The following is a 21,415-nucleotide window of genomic DNA, read 5'->3' on the forward strand; positions in this document are numbered from 1 at the left end:
AGTGGAAGTGTTGGTGTTCAGCTGTGGGTCCGTCTGACCTCAGAGATGACTTGTGAACTATTACAGTAAGCCCCCCCAAGCAGTTACTGCTGATTGTTCAAAGGCAGCTGTTCTTTTTCACCCATGCAAGGGGTCTGTTCTTGGAAACTTGTGCTAGGGATGTTCTGAGTAAGGTGGCAGATTTATGTTCATTAGAATTTCTCAGAGGATGCAGTTTGCTGAATCTTGGGTTGTCTCTTCATCTGCAGTCATAAAATATTCAAGCCAGAAGGCACTCTGGTGATTGGGAATGTCTAGTCTCTACAATTTTTTTTTTTTTAAGACAGGGTCTCACTCTGTTGCCAAGGCTATGGCGTGATCATGGCTCACTGCAGTCTCAGCCTCCTGAGCTCAGTGATCCTTCTGCCTCAGCCTCCTAGATGGCTGGGCCCACAGATGCATGCCACCACACTTAGCCAGTTTTTTGAATTTTTTGTAGAGACAGGGTTTTGCCATGTTGTCCAGTCTGGTCTCAAACTCCTGGGATCACGTGATCCTCCCCCTCGGCCTCCTAAAGAGTTGGGATTACAGGTGTGGGAAAATGGGATTACAGCCCATTTTCTTTTTAGAGATGGGGCCTTGCTCTGTTGCCCAGACTGGAGCACAGTGGCAAGATTATAGCTCACTGCAGGCTCAAACTCCTGGGCTCAAGTGATTCACCCACCTCAGCTCCCCGAGTATGTTGGACTACAAGTGTGAGCCACTGCAACTGGCTAATTTGAACTTTAATTTTTTTTTTGAGACGGAGTCTCACTCTGTTGCCCAGGCTGCAGTACAGTGGCACAATCTTGGCTCACTGCAACTTCTGCCTCCCGGGTTCAAGCAATTCTCCTGCCTCAGCCTCCCAAGAAGGGACTACAGGCATGTGGCACCACATCTGGGAAATTTATGTATTTTTAAAAGAGACAGGGTTTCACCATTTTGGCCAGGCTGGTCTCAAACTCCTGACCTTGTGATCCACCTGCCTCAGCCTCCCAAAGTGCTGGGGTTACAGGTATGAGCCATCAAGCCTGGTCGAACTTTAAAAATTTTTTATTGTAGAGACAGGGTCTTGCTTTGTTGCCCAGGATGGACTCAAAGTCCTGGCTTCAAGCAATCCTCCCTCGTCAGCCTCCCAAAGTTCTGGGATTACAAGCATGAGCCACTATGCCTGGTCTAGTCTCTACCTTTTACTAATGGGAAAAATGAAACCCAAAGATGCAGGGAACTTGGCCAAGTGTCCCTAAATTATAGTTAATTAGGAACAAATGTAGTCCTCAAAGCCAGATCTCCAGACATTTATGTCAAAACTCCCTAAAATCAAAGAACATCAGCTCGGGAAAGAACATTCAAGGTCTCCCAGTCCAAGCCTCTCATTTCCCAGTAGGAGAAACCTTGACTCAGAGAAGAGTAGAATATTCCTAAGAGTGACATACAGGCAGGCAGAACAGACCATCAATAAATCCAGAAGTTAGCTTTTCACTATGTGTGCCCTAAGGCATATAAAGTGACTTCTCTGAGCTTCATCTTTGAAATGGAAATAAAATCTACAGTATAGGGTTCACTGTCAGGAGGATAAATGACACAGGAAATGCCTTGGGCTAGCACCCAGCACTTAGCGGGTGCTCAATGCATCGTATCTATTATTAATACTGTTAGACCCTTGTCATTTCCCCCTCTGCCACTCTGCCTTCCAGGTCAAACCCTTCTCTGTACCATATAGTGAGTAAGACTGGGAACTACTGCTTCAGCCACTTGGTGGCAGCCATTTGGGTGACTTTGGACTGGTTACTACCCAGCAACTCTGGGCCTCAAATGCCACATCAGTAAATTGCATATGGAATAACAGTACCTACCAGACAGGGCTGTGGGAGGGGGAAATAATGCCTGTGATTGGCCTTCACACAAAGCCAGGCACATCGTGAGTGCTCAATAATAGTGCGCTACTACTGTTGCCACAGCCATGTCTCATGTCTGTCACCATCCCAGACTGCAGGGAGTCCAGCCCACCAGGAAGTGGCTGGTCCCCACCCTCCAGGGCTGCTCTCCAGTCTCCAGGTGCTGATACAGCAAGGCAAGGAGCTCCCAGTGCATCCACACTGGCTCGCCTGACCCAGCTCTGATTTCTCAGATGCCTGCGTAGGGTTGAGAATTCTGAGCATGCTGGACGGAATCCCGATTTTTGCATTCATATAAGCGTCTTGGAAGAGCCCCCATTTTACACGTGCAGAAACAGAGGTCTGGGGAAGAGGAAGAGGCTGCTGCCCACGGACACACAGGCGCCAGGACTAAGATCTGGGGAGGAGGATAATGTCGCTGCCCATAGACACACAGTCGCCAGAGCTTGATGTCCTCTCTTGTGGCTGGGTCCTTCTGGGACGATCCCCTTTCCCAAGACCCCACCCCTAGGAAGAGCACCGGCCACACCCCTACCTGAGTCCCGCCCCCTGAATTCTTTGAGCACTGCTGCCCCCAGGCCGTTACGATGAGGGAAGCCACGGCAGCCAAAGCCAGGGCTACTCTCCCGCTGCCCCTGAGGATGCCACGGATGAAATGCCGCGGCAGTGACCAAGTCAGGGCTGAAGGCAACGCACTCCGCTTCTCTGAGCCAGGGCCTTTGGAGGAGTGTTCACCAATCTTCGGAAGCCGGATGAAGCATTCGGGCGTTGCCTCTGAGGAAGGGTGGGGCTGGCTGTGACGCAGTGTGCCTGCTGCCACCTGCAGGGGGCGCTGTTGCAGGCGCGATTCTATCAAGCGCAGAGCCAGCCTAGTATGCTGAGGCAGAGAAACGGGTTCTGCAGTCCCAGAGCCTCGGTTGCCCCCTCAGGAAAGTGTTTGTTTGTGACAGGGTCTCACTCTGCTGGAGTGCAGTGGCGTGATATCAGCTCACTGCAACCTCCGCCTCCCTGGGTTTAAACGATCCTCCCACCTCAGCCTCCCGAGTAGCAGGGACCACAGGTGCGCCACCACACCCGGCTAACTTAAATTTTTTGTAGAAATGAAGTCTCTCTGTGCTGCTTGGGCTGATCTCGAACTCTGGGCTGAAGCGATCCTCCCACCTTGGCCTCCCAAAGTGCTGGGATTAGAGGTGTGAGCCACTGCACTGCTGAAAGTGAGTTTGATGACAAACCTCGTAAGGCTACAATGGGACCCAGATAAATTTGTGAAACGAACTAGAAGACACTGAAAAACAGTCAAATTACCTAACCTCCCTGCCCCTATTTATTCATCTGTAAATGGGGATAACTGTACCTTCCTTCCCTGCAGACACGTAAACGTGGAAAAACATATAAAGGGCCTAGCACCTTACAAGCACCTAGTACAGGGTAATGACTGTGATCACAGGCAAAGCACCCTTCCAAGCCAGAAAATAACGTCCAAGTCTTGGTGCCTTCCCCCATGGAGCTCCAGTCTCAGAACCAGAGGCAAGGCAGTGAGAGCCAGATCTGCCACTGACCTCGTGGGCCTCAGTTTCCTCATCGGTACAACTGATGGTCTCTAAGGCCTTCTGGGCCCAGCTTTCTTCAATGCTAGCTTTTGACATGCAGCCCAAGGTGGATTATAATGACATGAATAACACGGAGTAGCTCCTATGGGAAGTCACTGCTGAATGGCACTTATTCATTCAACAAGCTTTACTAATACTCTGGTACTGGGCCCTAGGAATACAACATTAAACAAGAGATGGCTCTTGCCCTGATAAAGCTCATAACAGTCCAGTTAGGAGACAAAGCCCTTCAGATACTGTGTTGGGATTAGAATGAGCAACTGTGGGAGCCTAAAGGAAGCAGTTATCACAATCTTGGGGTTAGCACAAGCTCATGAGGGAGCAGGTAACCTGGAATGTCTCGAGGATTAAGAGGAGTGACCTGAAGAGTAGGGGAGTGAATATTGGGGCGGAGAAAGGACTGCAGACAGGAAGCCAGGGTGCAAGAGAATGTGGCAGAATGAGTAATTTCATGGAGGTGGGCCTGGACAGCAGAAGAGGTTCAGGTAGGGAAGGACACGCCAGCCCCCTCTGTCCAGCCTGGCCCCCTCCTAAGCTGCCACCAGGGAACATTCTGTGTCCTTCTGTCTGGGCCTCAAATGTACCCCCGTTTGTTCACCCACTGTACACATCCTGAGCCCCCAGGTGCAAGAGCCACTCTGTCCCCACAGCTCATGGTCTAGGAGGGGGCAAAAGGCGTGGGCACCAGGGACTCTAGTACATGTCATCCCCTGGATCCCAGGACATGTGCTTAGACATGGGCAGGGCACACAGCACCACAAAGAAAAGGAAACAGAGGATGAGGGAGGAAGGCACTCCTAGGAGAGGCCCAGTCCCGAGGTGGGACAGGGTGGCATTCCAGACCCAGACTGCAATGTTTTGAATCCTGGTTCTGTGCTTGGCAAGTGATTTCACCTCTTTAGGCCTCAGTTTGCTTGCCAAAGCTTCTTAGAGTTGTGGAACCTAAATGAGATCATGTTTGCAAAAATCTTTGTGAAAGACTTAGCGGGAGCTCGAACAACGAACCTGGAAGGCTGGCTGAGGCCAGATCCAGGGTCGGTCCTGCTCTAGGGACACTGGCTCAGAACGCACATCCCAGGCTCCTCTGCCAAGAGATTCTGACTTGGATGATCTGCACGAGCCCAGGAATTTTGCAATGAAATTCAGTGGTGACCACCACAGAAGCAAAACGTTTAATAAAAAGTACATTTTCTCCACTAACTCCTCCTAGCAGACAGCAAAGACCTCAAGCTCTGCTTCCTCTTCCCTTCGCCACTAACCTCCCCAGATACCAGAAGGCAGTTCAGGTGCCCAGCAGAGCTGTCCCTGGTTTGTGTGACCAGATCCCTGGTTCAGGTCCACTCTGGCCTCCTGCAGTTTTCCATGCACAGTGAGCGCCTGGCTCAGGGCTGAGGCAGAGGTTTCAGAAGCTTTCTTGGCATGTCTCTCCCATGATGGCATCTGCTTTGGCAGGCAGGCTGCCCCCGAGTCCTCCATGTCCCCACACAGCTGACTGCAGAGAGACAAGCCAGGGTACAGCTGCCCCTGAGCAGGGCAAGCTTCATGTCCACCAAGCCTGGGGCTGTGCCCACTTGCAGGGGCTTTTTTTTTTTTTTTAAGTGGCAGGGTCTCACTTTGTCACCTAGGCTGGAGTTAAGTGGCACAATCATAGTTCACAGAAGCCTGAAACTCCTAGGCTTAATCATCCTCCCAGCTCAGCCTCCCGAGTAGCTGGATCTATAGATGCACACAACCACATCCAGCTAATTAATTTTTAAATGTTTTGTAGAAACAGGGTGTCACTCTGTTGCCCATGCTGGTCTCAAACTCCTGGCTCAAGCAATCCTCCCACCTTGACCTCCCAAAGTGCTTGGATTACAGGCATGAGCCACCGTGCCCGGCCTGGGGGATTCTACTATTGGCTCAGTAATGCCAACACTGGCCATCAGGAATGAACTTTTATCCAACTGTTAATTCTCCCTCAAGTCCCAACATCCCAATTTAAACTCTTTCGCATGAAATCTTTCTCTACAATGTACTATAGACCTCCTCCTCCTTCTCCCCCAGAATAAAGAGATGAAACAGCACTGAAACGTTTTTAAATTTTTTTTTCTGAGAGCCAATGTGGATACTGGGAGGTGCAGGGATCCTGGACAAAGCCTAGGTGTGAACCACAGACCCTCTACCACCTCCCTGTGTGGTCTTGGCAGGTCATGTTCTTTCTCAGTGTTGAAGTTCTACTCTGTAGAGGACAATGACCTTGCACAGGTGACAGAGCTCTTGCAGACACCACATATGTATGTGGAACACAGCAGGCAGATGCCCACCATGTAAAGGATGACAGAGCTGTTTTCTCGATTATTCAAGATGCACACTGTGAGGCCAGGTCCGGTGGTTCATGTCAGTAATCCCAGCACTTTAGGAGGCCAAGGCAGATGCATCACTTGAGGTCAGGAGTTCAAGACCAGGCTGGCCAACATAGTGAAATCCCATCTCTACTAAAAATACAAAAATTAGCCAGGCATGTGGTGCCTGCCTGTAATTCCAGCTACTCATGAGGCTGAGGCACGAGAATCACTTGAACTGGGGAAGTGGGGGTTGCAGTGAGCTGAGATTGCAGCACTGCACTCCAGCCTGGGTGACAGAGCAAGACTCTGAAAAAAAAAAAAAGACTTATACCATGAACATCAATCACTGTCCCATAACTTCTTGCTACCTATCTATCTCCAAAGTCAGGATCATCCAGAAAGCTTAGTTGGTCATCGTGTAAACTTCCTGACTATACTGCTTGGGAAGTCTCCTTCCTGCAAGACAACCCAGAGAGAATATAAAAACCTGGAGGGGCTGGGTGCAAGGACTCACACCTGTAATGCCAGCACTTTGGGATGCTGAGGAGGGCAGATCATGAGGTCAAGAGATCGAGACCATCTTGGCCAACATAGTGAAATTCCATCTCTATTAAAAATGCAAAAATTAGCTAGGTGTGGTGGCGCACGCCTGTAGTCCCAGCTACTCTGGAGGTTGTGGGAGGAGAATCGCTAGAACCTGGGAGGCAGAGGTTGGAGTGAGCTGAGATAGCCCCACATACTCCAACCTGGCAACTGTGTAAGACTCCGTCTCTCACACACAAATAAAAAAACACCTGGGGGAAAAGAAACAAGTTTTGATTGAGCCAATTTTCAATCCCCCTTGCTTCCACTTTAAGGTACCAGAAGGAACCCCTAGAGCAAAGCCCCTGGCCAGCTGTGATAGAATCAGGAGAGTGCTGGGTCCAGTTGGGCCTGCCTTGAATGTGAGATGTATAGTCTCATAGCTCAGTATGCCTGCTGCAGAGCCCATGAGACCCGGGTTCAAATCCCAGCTCCACCACTTACCAGCTATATAACTTGGGGCAAATTATTCAACCTCTCTGAGTCTTCTTCATTTAAAAAAAAAATTTATTTATTTATTATTAATAATATTAATTGAGACAGAGTCTTACAATGTTGCCCAGGCTGGTCTCAAGCTCCTGGGCTCAAGTGATCCTTCCACCTTGGCCTTCCAAAGTGCTAGGATTATAGGCATAAGCTACCATGACCAGCCTCTCTGAGCCTTCATTTCCCAAACTATGACATTTGGATAGTAATGGCATCTGTTTCATAGAATTGCAAAGATAAACGACGCCAGGCATCTCCCTCTTTCCTTAGATTGCAGCCTTCATTCCCATTGCTACTTAGCCTGTTGCTCTAGGTAACAAGAGTAACGACAGCCCTGGGGCACTTGTAACTTGGCAAGCCCCACTCAGTTACTAGATGAAAGTCCAATGAACCATCTCACTCTCAGTCTTGGAAACCACAGCCCAAAAGAATCATTCATCCATAGTCGCCCACAGCAGGAACTAGAGCAGGGGAGATAGGGCGGACCTATGACTCCATCCTCCCACCTGGTGAAGTCCCAGGAGGGCAGACAGGCAGGCGGGCAGGCAGACCTGATGCAGGCCTGCGTTGGTGGTGGCTGGTCCCTGGGGGTTAAGACTGTGGGTAGAAGTTAGGAGGGGGAGGCTTAAGCAAAACTGCACACAGTTTAGTTTTTTGCTGTCTGTGTCCTAAAGGGAGTAGGTGTAGGGGGACTGATGACCTTTTATTATAAATAAGATTCAAACGCGGCGAAAAGAGGGCATCTCTAAGGATGGAGAGGAGAAAAAAGGAGGGAGAGGAAGAAAAAGGAAAAGAGAAGGAATAAAGAGGACAGAGAAATTGGGGGGAAAGACAGGGATATAATAGAGGGAGAAGGAAAGAGGAGGGGCAGGGAATGCAGTGGAGAGTGGAGGGGCAAGAGGAGAGACAGAATGTGGGGCATGATGGACACTCACAGGGAAAGGAAGCAAGAAGAAAGGCTCAGTGCTTCCTAAAGGGAACTGCTGAACATAAAAACGAACAGGCAGTACAGGAGTGGGATGAGTCTGCCAGAAATAGAGCTGGCAAGGTTTGAGCCTCAGCAAAGGGGACCACACAGCTCAGGGTGGTAAGCTCCAAGCCCCAGGATGGGGGCCACACTTTCAAGACCTCCTTCTCCAGTTACCCTGTGGCAGCCTCCCTAGGGCCTGGAGCTGTCCAGATGCCTGGTGCTAAAATGTCTGGCTGATCACTGGCTTCTCAGACAGAGGCTTGCAGTCATCCTGAAACTACTTGCTAAGCACCCACTGTATGCCAGACAATATTCCAAGCACTGCAGAAGTCAGCAGTGAATAAAACAAACAAGAATCCCTGTCCTGATAAAGTTTATTTTAGTGGAGAAAATAAGACACACAGTAGTGTGTCAGTAAAGTCCTATGGAGAAAAAACAATCAGGAAATGAGAACGAGGAGTTTAGCACCTGCATCCCAAACAGTGGTCACATGCAGTTCCCACAGAGGTGACACAGTGTCAGAGGGCACCCGGCCGGGGAAATGACCCTCACACACAGGCTATGCTGACGCTGGCTCACGGCCACAGACACTCGCAGCTGGGTGACCTGTCAGAGGCCAGACCCCAGCCCCAGCCCCAGGAAGGTGCCCATCCTCTCTCTGATGGCCTCTCAATCCTCTGCCCTCAGATCATCTGGGCCTCTGCTGTGCAAGAGAAACACATTTCCACCCTGTGTGTCCTGCGCCAGCTCAGGTCTGGATGAGTTGAGACACGGCGCTCTGCTGTGTCACTGAGTCAACTCAGGCAACCCACTTCCTCATTCAGGCTTCAGTCTTCTTGCCTATAAAACAGGGCCAATGATCCCTGCCTAGCAAACAGTGAGTACCGGAGAGGCTGGTGGCTGTATAAGTGCTTACTGCTTTATCTTTCTCCCTGCAAGTATGTTCCTGAAGAGCACCAGCCTTGGGGTCCACAAAAGCCCAGAGACAGCAGGGGCTGAGATCCAAATCTCAGTGAGTCCCTCAGTGTCAGTCACTGGACCCTTGTCCTGGAGACACTGGGGACAAGAAAGGCCCAAGGGCAGAAAGCCTGGGAAACTACAATCTACTTGCCTCTGGGGGATTCACAATGCTCACTGCCCAGCCCAGGCTCTGGGAACATACACTCCAAGAACTGTGTTTCAATCCTTTGGCCATGAAACTCACTCTCTTCCTCTCCTTTTTGGAGAAACACCTATCATCATCCGGAAGGCACCCTGGGAAGTGCTGGGCTGCGATTTGTGAGGAACTTGAGAATCCCTGTCCCAAAGAGACAATGGTGAAGGTTTACGGGGCTCTGTACCTTCAGCTTTTAGTGTGTGCTATTGCGTAACAAGTGCTTAATAAGCATTTGATGGGTGAGTGGGTGGATGAATGCATGGATGGATAGACAGATGAATATCTTGTTCTACTCACTTCAAATGGTAAGAATCACAGGGAGGAAGGTGAAAGTGACTCGAGCCCCAAGGACTCAGGGCAGAATCATTCAGAGCCCCTCTAGACCATCAGTTTGGCTAGAGAACAGATGGAACTTCTTCATTCGCTGATTCATTCACACAGCACACAGTGGTAAGAGCAGCATTAGAGATTAGCACGGGAAACCACAGGAACAACCACGAGGGGACAATTAACTAAATGTGGGGGTGCCGGCGGCCAAGGATGGCTTCCTGGAGGTGAGCCTGAAGGGCCCTTTGGGGGAACCCAGCTCAAGGGCTCCAGCCCTCATGCAATTTTTTTCCAGCCACAAGAGTCATGCTTAGGGCTTCTTGGACTGCATAGGCAGCTTCAATCTGATGATTGTGGTCCCCTGGCCTCAACAGAATCCATCTTGGAGCCCCCTTTTAACCCCAAACCCCCATTCCTCCTTGCTGTCAGCTGCTCGTGAGCCTTCTCACATCCAGAGAATGTATCAGCATTCTGCAGACCGAAAAGACCCAAAGGAACAAGGCTCCAATGGCAAAATTCCAACTAGAATGACAAATAAATGGGGAGCTATGTGAAAGCAAGGGAGTTTTGCCCAACACCCCCCACCTCCCAAGCCTTCCTCAGGCACCTCAGACCAGCCACTCACCTCCATCCTCCCAGCACCACCTGCGACCAGCCCCTTGCCCCCTGCAAACTGGTGCATGACTGGATCTTGAGATGGGGGAAAATGCTTCATCATGTTCTGCTTCTTCATGCAAAACCAGAAACTCCCTCCCCCTCTTCCCTCCTCCCCAGCGCACTCTCCTTCCAGTACAATGTGGTTAAAGGGACAGCGCCATCACTTTCTCAGCTCTGAGGGTATGCTTAGAACCAGGGGGCTGGGAAGGAGACAGAGAGTAAAGAGAAAGGAACTGGCAGAGCTCTTTCCTGGGGGATCTGTCTGTTCTGTCCTGGGGATCCTGGAGCAGGAAAGCCGGGTAAAGTAGGGGTGTAGTGGGGATTGAGATACTGCCTGCGGGAAGTTTGGAGTGGGAGCAGCAGTCTACAAACTCTCAAGGGGTCTCAAGGCTCCTGACATCCCCAGGGGTCCTTCTGCAGGGGTACCTATGCAGAAGGAGGAGAGCCCAAATGTGCGTGGGAGAACATCACAGAAAACAGGGAACCGGACCCCTACGGGAACTCAAGGGAGAGGTCCCTAGCTCACTGTGTGACCCTGCTGAATCACTCACTTCCCCTCTCAGGTCCCCAAAGCACAGTGTGCCTCCCTCCACTCCCGTAAAGGTAAAAGCGGAGGTTAAACTCCCCGCACCAGAGAACAGCCCCTGTCCCCGGTGCTGAAGCGCCAGCCGCAGCAGCCACCCCCACTCTTAAGGCATAAAACACGAGCCAAAACCAATAAAGAGCCAAATGTCACGGCCGTTGCACGTCCCCCTTAATCCCGGGGACCCCTTTTTCTACCTAACATCCTATTGGGATGAGGGACTTGGGTACCCAGAAAGCATCCCACCACTTTTCTGGAAGTGAGAAGGGATGCCGACTCAGCTGCTTGCTTGTCTGCCATGGGGGTGGGGGAAGAGAGGACAAGTTGAGGCTGAGAAGATGCGGAGGGGGAAGGAGGAAGGAGGACTTCCTAGTGGTGGGAGAACGGCAAGATGTGGGTCCCCGTCCCCAATTCCCCCAGAGACCCCTCAAAGTGGAACTTCCTGGGGCAGTCGGGGGTCAGGAGTTGTAGCTTGTCTCTGGGGCAAGACCCCTTCGTTTCACAGATGGAAAAGCAAGGGTGGAAGGACACAGCTTGTCCAAGGTCATTCAGCCAGCAAACTGCCTAGCTGACCCCAGTGTGCAGAACCTGGCTCAGCTGACTTCCAGCACACCCATCATTCCCTCCCACCCCACACAGGGGCTCTCTCAGCTTCATGCCCAAGCCCCCCTACAGTATCCGCACTCCAGGTTCTCTGCCCTTCAAACTCAGCCCAGGTTCCTTCTGCCTGCCTATTCAGGGGACCCTCTGTCCGCTTTGCTGAGGGTCCGTCCCCTTTACTGGGGCTGGCAGCAGAGTCTCCCGTCTCCTCTCTTGGGGGCCACTGTAGACTTTTTAAAGAACGCTTTGCCCCACCCAACCCACCCATCCGGGCGTTCCCTCTCGCCATCCTCTGCAGTGTCTCCCATACCCCAATTCAGGGTAGCCTTGCTATTCTGCCCAACTCCAGGCCTCCCTTCCTCTATTCCGGAGTTGGCCGTGGAGCTTCCTGAGCGCTCTCCAAGTGGCTCCTCTCCATTAGGAGAACATTGTACCTCCCCCAGTCAGGGGTCTCCTGTATCCGTTCTATGGACCGTCCACGCCCCCATTCAGGACTGCTTTGCTCCCTCTTCTATTCCGCGTCTGGCTGCACCCCCTCTCCTGAAGGCCTCTCTAACTATTCGGAAAGCCTCGTGTCTTCTCTTACACAGGGATCCCCTCATCCTAATGACTGCAATCTTCCATTGCCCCATTCCGAGGGCACTCTGCCCCTATTCCCATCAGGTCTCCTTGTCCTCTCACTGTTCCAGGTCCCCTTTCTTATTCCGAACACACTCTCAGGATCTTCGGACGCGCACCCGGGGGTCCTCACAGGCCCACTCCGGGAGTCCTCTGCCCGCTGCCCCGACCTCGGGGGTCTCCTCTGACGCAGCGTCGATTCCCTTTTCCTCCTCAATCCCCTGCCCCGCCCCTCTCACTGCGGCGGAGCCGGTCGGCCGGGGGCCCGCAGGGGAGGAGGCGGAGAAGGCGGGGCCCTCCTCCCCACCCCCTCACTGCCAAGGGGTTGGACCCGGCCGCGGTGGCTATAAAAGGGCCGGCGCCCCGGTGCTGCCGCAGTGCCTCCCGTCCCGCCCCGGCCCCGCGCACCTGCTCTGGCCATGATGAGCTTCGGCGGCGCGGATGCGCTGCTGGGCGCCCCGTTCGCGCCGCTGCACGGCGGCGGCAGCCTCCACTACGCGCTGGCCCGAAAGGGCGGCGCCGGCGGGACGCGTTCAGCCGCCGGCTCCTCCAGCGGCTTCCACTCCTGGACGCGGACGTCTGTGAGCTCCGTGTCCGCCTCGCCCAGCCGCTTCCGCGGCGCAGGCGCCGCCTCGAGCACCGACTCGCTGGACACGCTGAGCAACGGGCCGGAGGGCTGCGTGGTGGCGGCGGCCGCGGCGCGCAGTGAGAAGGAGCAGCTGCAGGCGCTGAACGACCGCTTCGCGGGCTACATCGACAAGGTGCGGCAGCTGGAGGCGCACAACCGCAGCCTGGAGGGCGAGGCCGCGGCGCTGCGGCAGCAGCAGGCAGGCCGCGCCGCAATGGGCGAGCTGTACGAGCGCGAGGTCCGCGAGATGCGCGGCGCAGTGCTGCGCCTGGGCGCGGCGCGCGGTCAGCTGCGCCTGGAGCAGGAGCACCTGCTTGAGGACATCGCGCACGTGCGCCAGCGCCTAGACGACGAGGCCAGGCAGCGCGAGGAGGCCGAAGCAGCGGCCCGCGCGCTCGCGCGCTTCGCGCAGGAGGCAGATGCGGCGCGCGTGGAACTGCAGAAGAAGGCGCAGGCGCTGCAAGAGGAGTGTGGCTACCTGCGGCGCCACCACCAGGAGGAGGTGGGCGAGCTGCTCGGCCAGATCCAGGGCTGCGGCGCCGCGCAGGCGCAGGTACAGGCCGAGGCGCGCGACGCCCTCAAGTGCGACGTGACGTCGGCGCTGCGCGAGATCCGCGCGCAGCTTGAGGGCCACGCGGTGCAAAGCACGCTGCAGTCCGAGGAGTGGTTCCGAGGTGCGCAGGCGCTCGGGGGGTGGGAAGGGGCAACCCCGCTGACCCCGCAGCGAGCGTCGGGGCGGTGTGACCCGAGGGGCGGCTGCAGGACTGCGTATAGAGTCGTGCACTGCTCAACTTCTCTCTGCGAAGTCCTTACCCCTAGTTAAATCGCGGTTTTACTCTGGGTCTCTTGTGGGATGCCCCAACTCTGGGTTGTCCTTCGGTTGCCGGTTTCCAGGTTCTTTATGGCTGTACTTTAACTTTGGGCCCCCTACTGCTCTCTACCCCAAGCTTGGGCGACCCCGCACTGAGGTTCCCTCCCCTGTCAAGAACAAAGCAAGTTTCCTCTATCGCTCCAAAGTGGTGCAGGATTCCGGTCTGCAAGCGCCAGAGACTCTTAGCCCTTATAAGTAAGAAGCCTTCCCCGCAACGCTGCGGTCCCCTCTCCTGCACCCTGCAGGGAACCCTATTCCTCTCACCCCTACCAGGCTCCTCCCTTCTACCTGCTCAGTGCTTAACCTCCTTACTTTCATCTTCCACGTGGGGTGGAGCAGGGCCTTTTCGCATCCTTTTTTCCTAGGGGGAACCATTACCACAATTAATTGCCTGTGGCCGAAGTGGCAGGTGGGCCCTTTCATGTTTTAATGTCCCCTTTCTCCTTTAGGAAAGCTGGGAGCCTCCCAAGTCTGCCCCTCCCCCAACTCCTTGCAGCCCTGAGTCAGCTAGATTGCACTGTCTGAGGCTGTGCCTGGCGGCTGCTGGGTGACCTTGATCAACACTTGCCCTCTCTGATTCTCATTTCTTGTTGAGTTGAAAGAGTGGGGTATACCAACTGGGCTGCTTAATCCGGGGAGTTCCTTGATCTCTCACGAAACTGTTTATAAAACTTTGCATTGTTTTTGGGAGACAGGGCAGAGACTTCAATGATTTTCAAATAGGTCTGTGATCTACAATAGTTGAGAATCCCTAACCACCTTGATGGTTTCTAAGTCTTTGCCAGCACTAGCAGGGAAAGCCAGGCAAACTGGGGTTTGGATGCTTAGCTTTTTCTGTTCCTTTTCCACTCCTCTGCAGAGCAGAACCTTACCATCCCCTCTTCCATCCCCGCAGCAAGGCTCCTCCCTGCGCAAACCTTTTTTGGGTTTGCCAGTCATAGGGGCAGGCGTCCCAGGATTTTTTTTTTTTTTTTTCGTATTTTTAGTACAGACAGGGTTTCTCCATGTTGGTCAGGCTGGTCTCGAACTCCCTACCTCAGGTGATCTGCCTGCCTCAGCCTCCCAAAGTGCTGGAATTACCGACGTGAGCCACCGCGCCTGGCCTAATCCCAGGATTTTACTGGCCTACTCAGCCTACTTCCTCCCTCCCCACCAAGACTTATGGCCTGGGTGCCACTTATCTGGGGATTTAGGATGCTCACTTTCAGGAGCTAGAGGCCAGTCTCCAGACCTCCACTGCCCCTGGAAGGTTTCCTGGGAACCAGGAGCTGGTTGTTGGCAGGGACTGGGGTGTGGCTGCCATTGCTTAAGGGTGATTCGCAGCTAGGTGGAGAAAGGGACAGAAAGGTTAGCACCCAGGCCTCAGGCTCTGCAGTGACCTTGGACTCTTCACGTAAACTTGTAAGGAAGGGACCATGGCTACAAGGTGACCTGATTGCTCGCGGTACCCTCCTGCCTCCTAAAGGTTACAAGCTCATTAACATGTTCAGCCACAAGCTTCCAGCCTCCAACTCAGTGTTAAGCCCCATGGGCCAGGTATCACATCTGAACCCCCAACACTGCCAGGCCCTTGCTAGGAAGCTGGACCAGGCATTAGGACCTGGGTTTCCTCTGCCCTGCCCAGTTTTTGGATCCCACACTGGGGGAGACAGAGCCTGATCTTGGGGATTTGAGTCCCAGCTCTGCCACTCACTGGCTGGGTGGCCTTGGGGAGTAGTCACTTGCCTTTATCTCACAGGACAGAGTGAGTCAAGCATCCAGGATGGTACCTGGTACCCAGCAGGCCAATCCATGTGTGTCACCTTCAAAGTCCGGACGTTAGAACCCAAATCCAGGTGTGTCTAACCCTGTGCCCTACTCTCTTCTCCCCCAGTGAGGCTGGACCGACTGTCAGAGGCAGCCAAGGTAAATACAGATGCCATGCGCTCAGCGCAGGAGGAGATAACTGAGTACCGGCGTCAGCTGCAGGCCAGGACTACAGAGCTGGAGGCACTGAAGAGCACCAAGGACTCCCTGGAGAGGCAGCGCTCTGAGCTGGAGGACCGTCATCAGGCCGACATTACCTCCTACCAGGTGGGCAGGGGCAAGGCAGATGGTCACACCGCCTTACCTGATTGGGTAACCCTGGACAAGTGACTGCCCCTCACCGAGTAGGGTTGTAGTGGTTAAGACTGTAGCCCTTGGAGTCAGACATACCAGCACTTTCCAGCTGCGTGAGCCTAGGAAAGTTATCTAATTCTCTGAATCCAAATTCCTTTCCAGCAATGAAAAAATAATAATAAGCCTGCCTTGCAGAGCTGGAAAGATTAAAGAGATAGACTTTTATTTATTTATATATTTGTTTTGAGATGGAGTCTCACTTTGTTGCCCAGTCTGGAGTGCAGTGGCATGATCTCAGCTCACTGCAACCTCTACCTCATGGGCTTAAGAGATTCTTGTGCCTCAGCTTCCCAAGTGGCTGGGACTACAGGTGTGTGCCACCACACATGGCTGATTTTTGTATTTTTAGTACAGATGGCGTTTCACCACGTTGGCTAGTCTGGTCTCAAACTCCTGAGCGCAGGCAGTCCTCCTGCCTTGGCCTCCCAAAGTGCTGGGATTACTGGTGAGCCACTACACCTGGCCTCAAGAGATAGACTTTAAATGAGATTAGCGTACTTGTGAATGAGCTTGGCATGGTCTCCGACATTCGATTCTTTCTAGATTTTAATTCCAGCTCTGCCACTCACTAGCTCGGTCTTGGTCACAATGGACATTTCATAAACAGCAACCAGTGTCTTTGGGTGGCCAGGGGAAGGCCTTGGCAGATTCCTCCTTTTAAAGATAACTGGTGGCCAGGCATGGTGGCTCATGCCTGTAATCCCAGCACTTTGAGAGGCCAAGGCAGGCAGATCACTTCAGGTTGGGAGTTTGAGAACAGGCTGGCCAATACGGTGAAACCCTATCTTTACTAAAAATATAAAAATCAGCCAAGCGTGATGGCTCACACCTGTAATCCCAGCTACTAGGGAGGCTGAGAAAGGAGAATCACTTGAACCCAGTGGCAGAGGTTGCAATGAGCCGAGATCATGCCACTGCATTCCAGGCTGGGCAACAAAAATAAATAAATAAATAATACAAAAATACAAAAAAAATTAGCTGAGTGTGGTAGCATGTGCCTGTAGTCCCAGCTACTCAGGAGGCTGAGGCATGATAATCTCTCGTGCCCAGGAGTCAGGGGTTTCAGTGAGCCGAGATGGTGCCACTGCACTCCATCCTGGGCAACAGAGTAACAGTCTGTCTCAAAAAGTAGAAAATAAAAATAAGGACAACTGGTGAGAGAAAGTACCACTTTCTAAGAACTTAGCATGCAAGTAATATATAATATATAGTGATTATAGAATAATTAGAAAATCGAGAAAAAAGAGGAGACGATGAAATTTGCCATAATAATTCCCATTAAACAGTGGCTACAGTGGGCCTGGGGTTGGGCGAGAAATTTCAAGTCTCCCCAAATCCCAGGACCAAGTTTCAAGTTTGAATGCGCTTCTGAGTGTCGTCTCAGTCATCAGTACTTACCAGACCCTGACTATGTGGCGGACACTGCGGCTCACTGAGGAAAGACAGGAGCAAAAGCAGACAAGGCCCTGCTCCCACTGTGCTGCTTTTTTTTTTTCTTCTTTTTTGAGACACAGTCTTGCTCTGTAGCCCAGGCCAGAGTGTAGCGGCGAGATCATAGCTCACTGCAGCCTTGAACTCCTGGGCTCAAGTGATCCTCCTGCCTCAGCCTCCTGAGCAGCTGGGACTACAGGTGTACATTACCATGCCCAGCTAATTATTTAATTTTTTTCTAGAGATGAAGTCTCACTGTGTTCCCCAGGCTGGTCTCAAACTCCTGGGCTGAAGCCATCCTCCTGCCTTGGCCTCCCAAAATGCTGAAATTACAGGTGTGAACCACCAGAGTCTTGCCATGTTGCCCAGGCTGGAGTACAGTGGTGCGATCTCAGCTCACTGTAACCTCCACCTCCTGAGTTCAAGCAATTCTGCCCTCAGCCCCTCAAGTAGCTGGGATTACAGGCATGCGCCACCACACTCAGCACATTTTTGTATTTTTAGTAAAGACAGGGTTTCACCATGTTGGCCAGGCTAGTCTCGAACTCTTGAACTCAAATGATCCACCCGCCTCACCTTCCCAAAGTGTTGGGAATACAGGCATGAGCCACCACTCCCATCCTCACTGAGCATTTTCTAAGTTCAAGATCTCCAAAAGTTCTCCCATTATCCTGCCAACCAAACCAGCAATAACCACTGTTGACGTCTGATGAATTTCATTCTAGACCTTTCCCAGGCCAAGGTCATTATTCAGCAGGATTTTTGCTCCAGATTGTTTCATGTCAACTACTGAAGACCTTACAGCTCTGACACAGTAGGGGTTGGCCCCAGCGAGCCTGGCTGGATGGGCCTGCTCTGGGGTTGCACAGCCCGCCGCAGCTTTCCTGGTACTGAGGGTCAGGCTCTGGCTGGCATGTGACATGTAGCACTTCTCCTCCCCAGGAAGCCATTCAGCAGCTGGACGCTGAGCTGAGGAACACCAAGTGGGAGATGGCAGCCCAGCTGCGAGAATACCAGGACCTGCTCAATGTCAAGATGGCTCTGGATATAGAGATAGCCGCTTACAGGTGAGGTGCACAGGGGCCGTCACATGGTGGAGAAACCTTGTGTTCCTACCAGATGCTAAGCCTTGGGTTTCAAACCCCTGTTTAGGCAGCCTACCTGTCTTAGGGACAAAAGTCTTTTAAAATTGCGGCAAAATAGACATAATATAAAATTTGCAATTGAACCAATTTATTTTATTTATTTATTTATTTATTTTTAAGATGAAGTCTTGCTCTGTTGCCAGGCTGGAGTGCAGTGGCATAATCTCAGCTCACTGCAACCTCCGCCTCCCAGGTTCAAGTGATTCTCCTGCCTCAGCCTCCTGAGTAGCTGGGATTACAGGCGCGTGCCACCACACCTGGCTAATTTTTATATTTTAGTAGCTACAGGGTTTCACCATGTCAGCCAGACTGGTCTCAAACTTTTGACCTTGTGATCTGCCTGCCTCGATCTCCCAAAGTGCTGGGATTACTGGAGTTAGCCACCGTGCCTGGCCTATTTATTTTTTTGAGACAGAGTCTTACTGTGTTGCCCAGGCTGGAGTGCAGTGGTATGATCTCTGCTCATTGCAACCTCTCCTTCCCAGGTTCAAATGATTCCTGTGCCTCAGTCTCCTGAGAAGTTAGGATTACAGGTGCCTGCCATCACACCTGACTTATTTTTATATATTCTTTTAGTGGAAACGGGGTGTCACCATGTTGGCCAGGCTGGTCTCGAACTCATGGTCTCAAGCCATCTGCCCACCTCAGCCTCCCAAAGTGTTGGGATTGCAGGCGTGAGCCACCACGCCCAGCCCCATTTAACCATTTTGAGTAGATGGTTCCGTGATATTAAGTACATCGATGTTACTGTGCAGCCATCACCATCGTCTGTCTCCGTAACTGTTTTCATCATCCCAAACTGAAACTCCATACCCGTGAAACCGTCATTATCATTCTCTCCTTCCCTCAGCCCCTGGCAGCCACTGTTTTACTTTGTGAGAAACATGAGTCTTTTTTTTTTTGAGATGGAGTCTCACTGTCGCCCAGGCTGGAGTGCAGCAGCAGAATCTCGGCTCACTGCAAACTCTCTCTCCTGGGTTCAAGTGATTCTCCTGCCTGAGCCTCCCGAGTAGCTGGGATTACAGACGCACGCCACCACACTCGGCTAATTTTTGTATTCTTTGTAAAGACCAGGTTTCACCATGTTAGCCAAGCTGGTCTTCAGCTCCTAACATTGGGTGGTCTACCCACTGTGGCCTCCCAAAGTGCTGGGATTACAGGTGTGAACCACTGAGCCCAGCCAATGAGTCTTGAGAGTGACTTTCATTCCGAAATGATTTAGAAGGGTGGAAGTTCCTCATCCCCTCTCCAAATCCAGCCAGTCAGAGGCCTGCTTTGGAGGCAAAAGAGGTGCTTGAGTTGTCAGGGGCCTTTAAAACTCTATCCTTTAGAGTTTCTTTGCTCTGCTCCCTGTAACTTCTGCCTCCTGAGTTCAAGTGATTCTCCTGCCTCAGCCTCCCAAGTAGCTGGGATTAGAGGTGTGTGCCACCACAGTCAGCTAATTTTTTTTTTTTTTTTTTTTTTGAGATAGAGTCTTGCTCTGTTGCCAGACTGGAGGGCAGTGGCGTGATCTCAGCTCACTGCAACCTCTGCCTCTTGGGTTCAAGTGATTCCCCTGCCTCAGCCTCCCACGTGGCTGGGACTGCAGGCGTGCATAACCAGCTAATTTTTTTTTTTTTTTTTTTTGTATTTTAGTAGAGACGGGGTTTCACCATGTTGGCCAGGATGGTTTCAATCCCTTGACCTCGTGATCTGCCCACCTCAGCCTCCCAAAGTGCTGGGATTACAGCAAGCATTCATTTCTTGGGGAAATAAAGTGGAGATGATAATAAGAGCACCCATGTCATAGGGTTGTCAGGAAGAAGAGCTCATCCTGTTCCCAAGCTAATCCAGGAAGCACAGGTACCACTGGGCTGCCAGAGAGGGAGCCCTTAGTCAATGGCAGCCTTGAGAAAGCCAGTCTCAGGAATAAGACCTGGGGGAGGGCCGGGCACGGTGGCTCAAACCTGTAATCCCAGCACTTTGGGAGGCCGAGGCGGGTGGATCACGAGGTCAACAGATCGAGACCATCCTGGTCAACATGGTGAAACCCCGTCTCTACTAAAAATACAAAAAATTAGCTGGGCATGGTGGCACGTGCCTGTAATCCCAGCTACTCAGGAGGCTGAGGCAGGAGAATTGCCTGAACCCAGGAGGCGGAGGTTGCGGTGAGCCGAGATCGCGCCATTGCACTCCAGCCTGGGTAACAAGAGCAAGACTCTGTCTCAAAAAAAAAAAAAAAGACCTCGGGGAGCAGGGCTAAGGAGCAGGACTGATCACCCAAGGACCTGTCCCAATTGCTGACTGGTGAATCATGGCTTCCTACCTCTTGGCCCTCATCTGTAATCTTGCAGCTCAAAGCATGGCACATGAACAGCGCAATCGGCATCATTCAAGAGCTTATTAGAAAGATAGTCTCTCTGTTGGGTGTAGTGGCTCATACCTGTAATCCCAGCACTTTGGAAGACAGGACCAAGGAGGACAGATTGTTTGAGTTCAGGAGTTTGAGACCAGGCTGGGACGCATGGCAAAATCCCATCTCTTTAAAAAAAACAAAAAAAAAGATGGCTTTAATGCAACACACCTTTAGTCCCAACTATTTGGGAGGCTGACATGGGAGGTGGGAGGATCACCTGAGCCCAGGAGTTCGAGGCTGCATTGAGCAATGATTATACCACTGCACTCCAGCCTGGGTGGCAGAGTGAAACCCTGTCTCAACAACAACAACAACAAAGACAGACTCTCAGGCTCCTCCCCAGACCTGCTGAATCTCAATCTGCATTTTGCTAAGATCCCCGGTCATCTGGGAAGAACTGGTCTGAGGTGGTAACCCCCACCTCAGAAGATAAACCCCTTCTGAGACTGGTACTCTGCCAAGTCTTTTCCATTCATTGTCTCACTGAAACAACCCTCTGGCCTAGGGATGCTAATGACCCTCTTTTTCCAATGAGGAAATTGAGGCTCAAAGAGTTTGTATGTCTTGGCCAAGTAGCCCATCTAGTGAGGAGCAAAGCCAAGAGGGGAAACTGGCCTCTACCCTATTCCTAAAACTCAAGATGGTAATATGGGGTGACAGGAGAACCTCATGATTCAAATCTGGAAGCATTCTAAGACCTCTTAAACCCAGATTTATAAAAGGGGGATTGTTTGCTCAGACTCCCAGGGGTCTCTTGAATAATATTTCAGTTTGAGGGATAATACATTTAACTTTTGTGAAATTTATTTAGGAGCTTTCTCTTGGCCATTTTTTTTAGGGGGCAGAAGTTGTTTTACTTCAAAAGTTGTTTTATTTCAAAAGCTTAGTTGCATTGAAGAAGACCGGTTGCTCCAGCCTGGGCAACAGAGTGAGACCCTGTTTTTGCTCCAGCC

The 21,415-nt window shown here is 52.0% G+C and overlaps 1 protein-coding gene and 1 long non-coding RNA gene across 2 annotated transcripts in view; one reads left to right on the plus strand and one right to left on the minus strand.

The window, feature by feature from the left end:
* Window positions 1-12,320, minus strand: part of LOC116535607 — a 32,175-nt gene extending 19,855 nt beyond the window's left edge. The window contains exon 1 of the long non-coding RNA XR_004262285.1: window positions 12,241-12,320. This is a non-coding gene — a long non-coding RNA (uncharacterized LOC116535607). The remainder of the gene's footprint in view (window positions 1-12,240) is intronic.
* Window positions 12,237-21,415, plus strand: part of NEFH (neurofilament heavy) — an 11,649-nt gene continuing 2,470 nt past the window's right edge. The window contains exons 1-3 of the mRNA XM_032256788.1: window positions 12,237-13,134; window positions 15,205-15,404; window positions 17,865-17,989. Coding sequence (XP_032112679.1) covers window positions 12,252-13,134; window positions 15,205-15,404; window positions 17,865-17,989 — 1,208 coding nt within the window. The 5' untranslated portion in view covers window positions 12,237-12,251. The remainder of the gene's footprint in view (window positions 13,135-15,204; window positions 15,405-17,864; window positions 17,990-21,415) is intronic.

The sequence above is a fragment of the Sapajus apella genome, unplaced genomic scaffold, assembly GCF_009761245.1.
Source record: "Sapajus apella isolate SASKATOON/1434 unplaced genomic scaffold, GSC_monkey_1.0 scaffold95, whole genome shotgun sequence".
In the NCBI taxonomy this organism is placed as follows: Eukaryota; Metazoa; Chordata; class Mammalia; order Primates; family Cebidae; genus Sapajus; species Sapajus apella.